Genomic DNA, 12,090 nt, shown 5'->3' with positions numbered 1-12,090 from the left:
TCTCTCTCTCTCTCTCTCTCTCTCTCTCTCTCTCTCTCTCTCTCTCTCTCTCTCTCTCTCTCTCTCTCTCTCAACCCCTTTCCTGTCCCTAAAGTGTTTCTTGTCAGATAAAGTCAATGTGCCTCTGTAATTTTATTGATATTATGTTAGGAAGTACCATTTGAAATCCAAACGTGTAGTGCAGTAAAAAGTCCATTTCCCTCTGAACCAGTAAAACACAGGTAGTAGAATAAAATGGGAATACTTGGAGGAGTAAAAGCCCCTAAAATGTGCATTACGTCACTCCCCGGATACTAAGGCCAACTTGAGGGTGAGTTGAGATTTGAGAGAAGCTAGGAGCGAGGATGGTGGAGGGGTCTCAGAGAAGCTAGGAGCGAGGATGCTGGAGGGGTCTCAGAGAAGCTATGAGAGAGGATGGGGGAGGGGTCTAAGAGAAGCTATGAGCGAGGATGGGGGAGGGGTCTCAGAGAAGCTAGGAGAGAGGACGCAGGGAAGCAGCCTTCCCGAAAGCCGTCGCAAACTCCGCCCATAGAGCTGAAGAAGTGATGCTTCTGAGGAAAGGACATCTAATCAGACTAAAAACACAGTTAATTACAACCTTGTCAACACGACAAAATCACAGTGGTCTAAGTATTACAGTTGAAATCACAGTGGTCAAAGCATTACTGTAAAAAACTGTAATTTTAAAAAAAATCACAATTCAGCCACCAAGTTAATAGTAAACTTCTGCATTTTTTTATCTTACTTTTTTTATCTTATGTTGTGTTTAATTGTTTTGTATTTTACAATAAATACATAAAATACTGCAAATAGAAGTATCGTACCTTTACTGTAAAAAGAATTCATAGTAACTCTCGTTACTTGACAATCGTCAGTAAATCTTCCGTTAAATTTTTTACAGTGTAGTTGAACGACATGTTTCCTCAGAAGGTTGTGCAACGGGCTTTGAGTTGTGTTTCCTCTTGTTTGGTGGGTGGTGTCGTTTCGTGGTTGTAGGTCTGGTGGTTCCCAGTCTGCAGAGACGTGTCTGTAAACTCGTGGCAGTAAAACAGGCAAAGCGCTGAAGCAGAGTGTTCAACGCACTCCCGTTTCAGTTTCAGAAGAACGTGTTGCTACGTTGTGTTGGCGCTGAACGGGGGCCCTGGTGTCAACAGACACCGGGACTCGGCAAAGTCCCGCCTCCGCTGCCCGGCTTTCAGTTGGCCGTTGGGCGCAGTGGGTGGAGCTCCCGATGAAGCAGACGCTGGTTGTGTAATCCAATGATCCTGGTGTGACCTCTGGCATCTGGCCTCAGCGACCTAAGCTGCAGCTTCTGGAGGGAAAATCAAATCAATGCTCCATTGACTCTGTCAGAGCGCGATGGAAACCTAATTAAAGGCCCCGCAGGCACAGCTGGTCATTTTATGCACCCAAGCACCAGGACTCTCAAATCAAGCCAGTAATATATGTACTATTGCCTCACGCTGTGACAGAGGGGGGGGTCTGTGGGCCTCCCTGACCAGCAGAGTGTCAACATTCAATATGTTAAAAAACTCAGGCCTCTGTCCTGGTATTATTTAACAGTTTGGCACACAGGACAGCAGTGCACTCTGGTCTGAATCACACCGGCGACTCAGTACACCATGCACAACTGAACTAATGCGTACACTGTAGAAAAGCCTAAAGAATTGATTAACAAAGCTCTGACAGACATTTACAATGTACATATGTATGAGAAATCAATCATTAACTCTGAGGGGGAGGCAAAAAAATAATAATATTCCCAGAATATGCCGCAGTTTTTATGTTAACATTTGTCCACATGAAGCAAAAAACTGTAAAAAGATTTTATAAAAGGTTTTATTTTCATTTTTTTAAAGGTTTAGGCCTGCTAGTGAGTCCATCCCTACATTAAATATGATTAGTTATTAATTTAAAAACATTGACTGATGCAGCTTTAACTGCAGCATAACACATTCAAATGATGCCCAAAGTGTTCCTAATTCCTAATTTTGTCACTTTTTTTACAGTAAGACTTTGACAATGTTCACTTTTGATTGAATTGACGCCATGCCTGTAGAACATAATCCATTACATCACACCGTACTCATTAGAGCTGTTATGGCTCCCCTGTTAGCTCAGTTACATCTTTATGTTGAGGGCCCTACAGTTTGTGAAAGACCAGCAACAAACAAATAGCACCTCTCTGTCAGAGAGGCCGATATCGATGGCCCTGGTTAGAGTTGGCACCGCTGGCGTGGGAGAAGGGAGAGGGGTGGGGGCCTTGTCCCGTCGGGAGGCGATCGATGCTCACATCCTGTAAACCCTGCACGGGGGAGAGCACTCCCAACGGACATAACAGTCCACAGAAAGACAAAGACAGAGCAGAGCAGAGCAGAGGGATGTGGACTGGAGTTTGGGACGGGCCAAGAGGATCACCAAACACCTCCATGGGGTAGCCATACAGACACAGTTAACTCCGAGGATGGCTATATTTACATGGGATGAAGTGCATCAAGAGGCAAAGAAGGAACCCATACCAGTGATATGTAAGTGCTGCTGAAACGGTTGATTTTTTTGAAACCCAATGGACATTGGTCCAGGATTGACTCATGTAACATCGTGTTCTCAGATGGCCTGAAGGTAAATGTCACATGTTTGTTCTTTATCTTTATTGTAAAAAGAAGGTAAGGCTAAATTACAGAATTGCAGACTATGCTTGGGGAGTTTTATTTGCAGACTTAAAGAAGGAAAAAAAACGACTGTATGTTATTTTCCAAAGCACCTTATTTCATTTTGTGTGAATCCTTCTGTATCTGCATGGGTTGGCTGGTGATTGCACACCAATGATTAGGGGCTGGTAATGGCTAGGACATGTCGTACCGCTCCAATGATCATGTGATTGTACCTATTTTGGGCACATGCTGAAACATTGTGGTTTGACACTGTTATTTCAAGTCCTTTAAAATCAATGGAGTCATAAATGGTGAGGTCATGTTGTTTTTTGATTGATTGACAGTTGGATTGTAAGAAAGTTACGTCACAATGCCGGACCACAGCTGGACTTCTCTCTTCTTCTCTTGGTCCGATCAGACGTTTGCTTGGGACAGGGCTGGTTTTTAAGTTGGCTGTTAAAGACACGATTGATCTCAGAGGCAGAGCCGGGGGGGGGTTTGGGGCTCCTGGGGCTCCAGCCCTGAACTTAGTCTTTCAGAGGCTGTAACATGCTCTGTTTTATCACATGACACCAAGTAACACTTCCACAGTTAGGCTTTAATGATAAATTGGCATGGGCATTTTTAATGGGGTCCCTTGATCTCCTACCTTCAGATAACTGAATGAAAATGGATTCGATGGGTACCCACGAGTCCCCCCTTTACAGCTGGCGCACTTTATGTTAATCAAATGCAGTTTTTACTTGGCACCCATCATGTTTTTCACAAATGGTTTACAGGAGTTAAGGCGTTCTATTTTCAAATTGCTTGAATAATACTAGTGCAAATACCTGCTGCCGTGAATGGGAAAATAAAATGTCCCAGGGGGAGCATGCCCCCCCTCGCCCCCCAGGTTTGGGCTGAGCCACTAATGTTTACAGCATCTGGCTCCGCCCCTGATTGATCTCCTTCAGTCAGACATCAACATGAACCCTGCTACACATGATTGGACGAGTAGACAGTTGCTAGGACGGTCCCTCGTCACTGGAAAAACAAAGCCACTAGCAATGTTCATAACTTTAAATAAAATACTGTGTACACATATACACATACAAATATAAACACAAACACACACACACACACACACACACACACACACATATTTACATATAGATGTTGCATTGTTTTTTTAACCAGGGCAGTTTCCAGATTACATTATGTGATTACATCATTGCTAAAGGGTTCTCCAATGTTTTTCTAGTTAGTTTTTTAAAATTAAATCAGATTAATGAACAGAATGAGCCTTTGGAGCATTCAATGAATAGTTGCTGATAATGGGCAATGTAGTTATTGTATTAAAGATCACCCCCCCCCACACCTGAAGAGTGTATATATTTACATATATACACACACACACACACACATATATATTATATATACACACACACACACACACTATATATATATATATATATATATATATATATATATATATAGGCTATATATATATATATATAGCCTATATATTTTATATATATACACACACACGCACACACATGCACGTGTTTACATGTGTTAGTGTGTGTAAATAAATATATATAAACGTATATACATATATACACATTTACATAATATATAAACATATATACACATTTACATGATATACACACATATACACATTTACATGATATACACACATATACACAGTACATATATACACACACACACACACATATATACACACACACACACACACATATATACACACACACACACAAACATTAATACACACATTAATATATAATACACACACACATACACAGTTTGCTGATTGATCCAGTATGTAGCTCAATACACTAAGTGTAAATGTATTTTAATTCTGGTGAAATTACTTTCATGGCTGTGCAGTTGTTTTCCTGGAAAAACAGCTGGGACAGCTGGGAGGAAGCGTTACCGTGGCGCTGAGTGCTGCACTTAAACTTCAAATTATTTACACTTCGACCTTACTGCCGATGACCTTTCATGGTGCAACCAAAGCCAGGAGCGAAATGGTTCTACCTGTGCTGCTCTTGGCCTCTGTTGCTGAACATGCTCTGCGCCGTGTAGAGGCGGTTTTATGTTAGTTTACTCACTAAAGTACTGACTCTTGGATCTCTCTTGGATTTCTGAGATTTTGGACACAATGCCTGCAACCACGTAAATAAACCCCCAGCTCAGCTGCATTTATTTGCAATAGAAAATGTATGTAAACGGCAAAATTGCCATCCCAACTTTCACATCCACAACCGCTTTCCCCCCAGCTTGTTTTTCCCACTGGCGACTGCATTGATTGGGCCTAATACTGGACCATTACCTCACTTAGACACAAAAACATAGGAAAAAAAGGCTTAACATAATGTAAATGTACCCTTTACATATCTTTACACGCTCCTTGTTGCATAAAAGAGCCAGTTTAAATTGCTCACACTTACATACAGAGCATGTGGCGGCGCTACTTCACCCATATTCCTCAACCTGCTCTCTAACCTCACATATGATAAATTAACTGTCTATCCCAGGTATGCATATCTGTTGGGTAACTTATATGCACCAGGTCTGCATTTTTGTAACATTTAATGTAATTATTTTGTCGTTAGGATTTGATTTATTTCTTGTATGTTGTCTAATGCCTTTTGTAAAGCATGTTATAACTTATGTCTGTAAAAAGCGCCGCACAAATAATTCTACTTAGTCATTTACAACTGGTGACGGCCAAATGAAGCTTCACAAACCGGCTCAAAGCATGTGACAAAGAGGTGAGACCAGACAGATTAAAGTGCAGTGCAATTGTTTTTCATGATGTGTTGGGCATCAATGGCGATTTGAGTGTATGGATAAGGGAACAATGTGAGGATGAAGGGTGATTGCAACAAAAGTAGGCAAAAGAATCCCAAACCAGAGACGTGTGGCCTGGAGAGAGAAGCCAGAGACACACACAGTGAGACATGACTAGTATATGTAGACTTCGTTGAGGCCTTGATTGAGGCCTACACAGGTGTCAGCCTACACAGGTGTCAGCCTACACAGGTGTCAGCCTACACAGGTGTCAGCCTACACAGGTGTCGGCCTATTAACTCTCCCAAACTGCCAGCTGATGCAGTAAGACCGGAGAAGCCAGCAGCAGGCAGAAAAGGGAAGGGTGGGGGTGGTGAAACTCTGCACTAGAGCTTTAAACCAAGACTGACATCTACTGGGCTCAAACATTTAAAAACTGACATCATTCATTAAGCTTAAGGAAGCTTTATTTGGGCATTACTATTTACAACCCAACTGTCATGTTGGATTTAGAGTAGCTGTGCTGTGCTGTGTGTGTTTTTTTGCATAAAGAGGTATTCTAAGTGGTTTTACCCTCAAAGGAAGCACTAAACTACCATCTTGCGTGCTACCTGTCTGATCACATGACTGCTTGTGTTTCTCTTGGATGTATTTTAAGCAAGGTTACCATGTCCTGAGATCTGAGTAATCCCTTTAGTAAGTACAATGTTTTATGACAAACGGAGCTGACGGCCCAAGCTGCAAAAAATAACATCTGTAAACTGGGACTTTCCTTTAGAAATTCATAGCAAAAAACACACCTAATATTGTATGTAGTCCGGCTTTGTGAGGCTAATGTGTGCATGCTGTGTCTCCACAGTTTGAGGACATGTGGCAGTGAAGTGGTGAGAAGCTGACCATGGGTGACTGGAACCTGCTGGGCAGCATCCTAGAAGAGGTCCACATTCATTCCACTATCGTGGGCAAGATCTGGCTTACAATACTCTTCATCTTCCGCATGCTGATCCTGGGTGCAGCTGCTGAGGACGTATGGGATGACGAGCAGTCCGAGTTCGTCTGCAACACTGACCAGCCAGGCTGCAAGTCGGTCTGCTACGACCGCGCGTTCCCCATCTCCCTTATTCGCTACTGGGTCCTGCAAGTCATCTTTGTCTCTGCACCCTCGCTGGTCTACATGGGCCATGCCCTCTACTGCATCCAAACACTAGATAAGGAGCGCCACCGCAGACGGGCCCAGCTCAGGGAGGAGCTGGACGAGGTTGAGTCGGCTTTGGACGAACATAAGCGCATGGAGAGGGAGCTAAAGAAGCTAGAAGAGCAGAAAAAGGTGAAGAAGGCTCCTCTCAGAGGCTCTCTGTTGAGAACCTACATCATCCATATCCTTACACGCTCTGTGGTGGAGGTCTGCTTCATCCTGGGCCAGTATACACTCTATGGCGTCCAACTGGAGCCCCTCTATAGGTGTGAGAGGAAGCCATGCCCCAACAGCGTAGACTGTTACATCTCCAGGCCCACAGAGAAGACCATATTCATGGTCTTCATGATCGTCATTGCTGGTGTGTCACTTTTCCTCAATATTCTGGAAATATCCCACCTGGGCATCAGGAAAATCAAACAGACACTGTATGGAGAGAGGTATGCGGAAGACGATAGTTTGATTTACAAGTCCAAGAAGAAGGCATCTTTTCCACACCTTTGTGTAATGAGTAATGTATCAACTCACAATGGGCCTTTGACTCAGACCTTCAAAGTGATTCCAGAGGCGGACATGAAGCCTCCTTATTACAACCCTGTGCTGAAAGCCAACCAGGATGCATCGAGACACAACAGCTTGGCTTATGTCGGACACAGTCAGACCAGCTATATCTGTCCCCAACCTAGGATGCCACCCAGGTCTGGCCAGAACTGTGCAATTCAAGACCTACAAACCCACGAAGGTCCAGAGGTCCACACAGCTAAGGTGGACCACCAGCCTGCTTGGGCTTCTGCTGCGTCCATGGAGGAGGGAAGTGCAACAAGTCATCGAGAGGATCCCTGTGAGGTAGAACCCCATCGCCCGAGTCATTTGGAAGCTCTGCTTGGCGCTGGCATCTTAAGGCCCAGCGCTATCAGAGACCTGGATGAAGATGAGCGTAGGGAGTCAATGGGAAGCCAAGTACTGATCCCCAACCCCAGGAAGACCAGCTTCATGACCAGGCCACCATCGGAGAGCTACTCCTCCATAAGCGGCTCCACGAGCCCTTCCTTACATACCTCAGAGGAGTCTGATGAACTTGGCTCCCTGCAGGGAGACATGCCCATGATGCCGCCTCCCGGAGGCCGAAGGATGTCAATGGCAAGTAAAGAGCAGCAGTTGTCTCATGTGCATGAATCATATTTCACAGTAGTCCAGAACAACAAAGGCAAAGTTATTGAAAACAAAGTGCACCTGACAATCTCGGAGCAGTTTCTGCCTCACCTGGGTTAGGTCTGCCCAAGGTCTCTGTGTGTTTTTTTCACTTCATAAAAGTTAATTTGAACACTTTGGTTTCCTAAAAATGCCTTGTTCGGCGTTCTGCAAACCAACCTAGCTAGCTAGTGGTAGCGTTAGCTGGTAACTTAAGTCTGTCGATCCTCGATGAGCTCTTAGTTCTGCCGTCGTGTCAGAAGGGTTGAAAATTGGCGACTTTCTCTCTTAGACACGTTGTCCTTCCCGGCTATGACCTTTTGTCCAAATGTGGTCACTTCTGGCTCCAAAATACCGATATAGCGACGGCCAAAATGCAAAATGCAGGCTTCCAAACGGCAGTCCACAAACCAATGGGTGAGATCACAGATACTACGTCCCTTATGTTTTACAGTTTATGGTAACAAACATACTTATTTTATCCCAAACTGCGATCTTTTTCCAAAAACCTAACCATTTGTTACATGAACTTAACCTGAACTGTGACCATTTCATGTTAACCACGTGTTTAAAACCATCACCATCAACCATCACATTTAGGTATGAGGACTTGTTGATGTCCGGCCACCGGTCAGGCACTAATTCAGGAAACGCTGCTTTGGGTCATATCAGAGAGGAAGGAACAAATGGCATTTAGTCGTATAGGTTGGAGGACTTTTTGCCACGTTTTTGGAATTGGAGTTAATGAACATCATGGATTTATTCACCTTTCTTTATCAATGGTGAAAATATTCCTTTCCAGAAATGTTAACTTAAAGAATATTAGGTGCACTCAGTTATGCAATGACACTGAACAGGTACTAAACAGATACTTGCTTCACTAAATACCAGGTTTACAATGTTTGTTTTATGTAGTGATGGCCGAAATGAGCCCACCAGATGGGTTGAAAGCACGCTGAATTACCATCCCTTTAGCCTGTTTTCTTTAAAACCAAGTGCGCCATCTAGTGGGCTCAGAAAATCCAGACAATGGTTCACAAAAGTTCATGCAGCTTCATTTGGCCGTCGCAGTCTAAGTCAAAGCTGTCCTCTTTGTCTTTTTTCAGAGCATGTTTCTGGATATCTCCTCTATCATGAAGAAGTGAAGCGACGATGGCTCGCATCATGGCCGTAGGAGCCGTGTTCCACAAACTTTATCAGTGATCCAGCCGTCAACATTGATTCCCCACTCAGTTCACATGGGGCCAAAACCAGCAAAGCAGTCAGCCGTGATGAGGCAGCGGACTCAGTGCCGAGGCCCGAGACCAAGCAGGTTTTGGAATTGAAGCACCTTAGGACGTCTACGTGTGGTAGAAAGGATTGTATCTTTTATTTGGACATCTTTCCATCTGTTGGTTCAATTTTTCTTTTTTTTACCTTGTGCAGAAACAACACAATGGATTATGGATCAAACCTCAGAGAATCGGTTTCTGTAACATGGACGTTATGACCTTTAAAATACTTTTTCTAAGTTGAAGAGTTGATTAGAATCTGTGTGTATCTGTGTATAGTCATCTATATACAGTCATGTCCAGAGAAATTATGATGCTTTCTATTGTATTCAGATTAAATGCTTCTTAACAAAACAGCAACCATTTTGTCAACAGCTATTTAATCCAAGTACACACACCAACACCACACCGTGGAAATCTCATGCTTTTTGTTTTATTTCTCAAGAAAAAATGCCTAGACAAAATGCTGTTTTTTTTTCTCCTTTAAAACCCTTTTCATATCAAATAAACAAAAACGTGACATGTTGCACAAAGATTTACAAAGAAACCTAAACATAACACAGGCCATTTGAACATTCGAAGATAAAAATGGAATTAAAAAAAATGCTCCATCTGCATTTAACAGTCATGTTGCAGGTACTCCCAAAAAATAAATAAAAAACACTTAAAAAATGGCTCACCAAAATCTACAAATACATCGAAGTAACCACTGTAAAAAGTTGGAATCAACGCCACAGAAAGTGTCTACATGTCTATCGTACAGTCTTACCTATAAGTAGAGGTATGCTGAATCATCCAGGTAGATAAGTGCAGTTCAACTGAGTTTAAAAAAAACCTCAAAAATGACAATCTGAGATTCAAGTGGCCTTTACGCATTCTGTAAACAGATTAGATTCAAGATTGGATGAGTACTTCCTTTGGTCTGCCACCCTTTTATTATAAATATTAAGTATTTGATTCCAAAACAAAGAGGAAAACCTTTTCATGATAACCACAACTCATGGTTTACACAATAACTGGTGTACCGAGATTAGAGCTGCTTTCAGATACGTTGGGAAAATAGAAACTTAAGCGTCCTATGAAGAAAAATTAACCCTCTGGAAGCTTCATGAATCATTAATTTTATGATTTTCTGAGCCCGTCCACGTGGATGGCGCTCTTGATTTAAAGAAAAGGTTTCAAAGAATGGAAATTCAGCGTGCTTTCACGCCTCTGTTGAACAGAGAGCGCCATCTAGTGGGCTCAGGAAGTAAAGACAATGGTTCATGAAGCTTCATTTAGCCATCTCTAGCCATTTAGTCCCATGTTTGTTAACATGAGTAATCGGATGTCCCGTTAATATTTCAGCATCTGTGTAAACAAGCGGTTTACCTTTTCACTTAGTTCACTACAGTTGCAGATATTTGAATATTTGCCGTTGTAAGCTAACCTGTCGCTGTAAACGTGTCATCTTTTACGGCTAGCAGAGCTTTTTTTTGACAATTTTGTGACGCAGTTGTAAGCAGGGCTGTAGTCAAGACCACCTTAGTTGAGTCCAAGACAAGTCCAAGACCAGGACTAGTCGAGTCCAAGTCAAGACCAAGTCCAAAGAGGTTAGAGTCCAAGACAAGGCCGAGTCCAAAAAGGTTCGAGTCCAAGACAAGACCGAGTCCAGGACAGAAAAAAAAGTCTTATGCATGACAGTGTCGAGACAATCAATTTGGGTTTCACTTTCCCTCCAATATTATTATCAAGACAATAAAGACACCTGGACTCGGTCAAGACCAAAAGCCATATTGGGCAAGACCAGTGACCGAGACCGAGTCCAAATACTAGCGAGTCCGAGACAAGTCCGAGCCCATAGAAAAATGCGTCCAAGACCGGACTCGGGTACTACAACCCTGGTTGTAAGCACACATTGATTTAGAACTTCTGCACTGCATTAGCGCACAATAATACAGAATATAATGGATAAGTTCTTTTTTGTACCGTACTGAAAATGAAGTGAAACCACATCCGAACATAGTCCAGATCCCGAGCGTGCTTCATGGTCGGCAGTAATAGTCATAGAACGTACATGGGATTTCTTTAGCACCAGTGTTACAGATGCTCCGTGCTAACTAGTCAATTGATACTGCTGGGAAAAGATAAGGGATTAAATACTTAATAGGTCATAATTTAAATATCGTCAGACTTCTGATTTGTTCCTATCTTTTTCTCAAACTGCTGCCTTTTTCCCAAAAATGAGTCCCTGTTCTTTTAGATGTCTAAATGTTTTGCTCTAATCATCTTCCGTACTTGAGGAATATTGTGCAGTGTCTATGTTCCACATCTCTGAAGTGCAGCTTTTAATTAATCGAGTAATTAAATCATAAAAGTACATTTGTATATTTTAAACAGTTGCTCCTCTATCATGGGAGACCTATGACAGCATATGGAGACCCACAGTTGTCAATATTAAATAAACACAATGTTGTGTAATTAATCATATTAATATATGAACACAATATATAATATAGCCACTAAATTGTAAAATAATCCACATACGTTTTAAAACCTATCATGAAATGTTATTTCTTTTCATAATAACCTATTACACGTCTTTTTTTTTCCTTCTGTTTCCGGCTGTTTTTATTTGATGCAATGTTTTAAAAATGTGGGTTTCGTGGTTATATTCCATATTGTCTGTATTTATTGATATGATTATTTATGTATTTATTTATATTGAATAGTTTGGGTATCCATATGTTTAAAGAGGAGGGGGGTTGTCCCTTGTTGATTTGACTCTCACAAAAAGTAGCTTTATGAATATCCATCCATCCATCCAACCATCCATCCAACCATCCATCCATCCATCCATCCATCCATCCAACCATCCAACCCTCGATACATCCAACCATCCATCCATCCATCTATCCATGCATCCATACATCCAACCAACAAAGCCATCTATCCATCCAACCAACCAACCAACCAACCGACCATCCAACCAACCAACCAACCAACC

General features: G+C 42.3%; 2 protein-coding genes and 1 long non-coding RNA gene across 3 annotated transcripts in view; 2 read left to right on the top strand and 1 right to left on the bottom strand.

The window, feature by feature from the left end:
* Positions 1-4,150, top strand: part of ankrd6a (ankyrin repeat domain 6a) — a 16,431-nt gene extending 12,281 nt beyond the window's left edge. Inside the window, exon 16 of the mRNA XM_034859169.1 lies at positions 4,131-4,150. The gene's annotated coding sequence lies outside the window, so the exon portion shown is untranslated. The remainder of the gene's footprint in view (positions 1-4,130) is intronic.
* On the top strand, positions 2,302-9,201 carry cx52.7 (connexin 52.7). The gene is made up of 3 exons (XM_034857681.1): positions 2,302-2,528; positions 6,307-7,782; positions 8,940-9,201. The coding sequence occupies exons 2-3, from the start codon at positions 6,346-6,348 to the stop codon at positions 8,976-8,978; spliced, it is 1,476 nt and encodes a 491-aa protein (XP_034713572.1). The 5' UTR covers positions 2,302-2,528; positions 6,307-6,345; the 3' UTR covers positions 8,979-9,201.
* A 536-nt stretch (positions 9,202-9,737) lies between these two features.
* LOC117935524 lies at positions 9,738-10,677 on the bottom strand. The gene is made up of 2 exons (XR_004654782.1): positions 10,155-10,677; positions 9,738-10,120 (listed from the first exon to the last, which is right to left on the bottom strand). It is a non-coding gene; the product is annotated as an uncharacterized LOC117935524 (long non-coding RNA).
* Between the last annotated feature and the right edge of the window lie 1,413 nt (positions 10,678-12,090).

Source organism: Etheostoma cragini, chromosome 20, assembly GCF_013103735.1.
Source record: "Etheostoma cragini isolate CJK2018 chromosome 20, CSU_Ecrag_1.0, whole genome shotgun sequence".
Classification (NCBI taxonomy): Eukaryota; Metazoa; Chordata; class Actinopteri; order Perciformes; family Percidae; genus Etheostoma; species Etheostoma cragini.
This window is presented reverse-complemented; position numbering and strand designations above follow the sequence as displayed.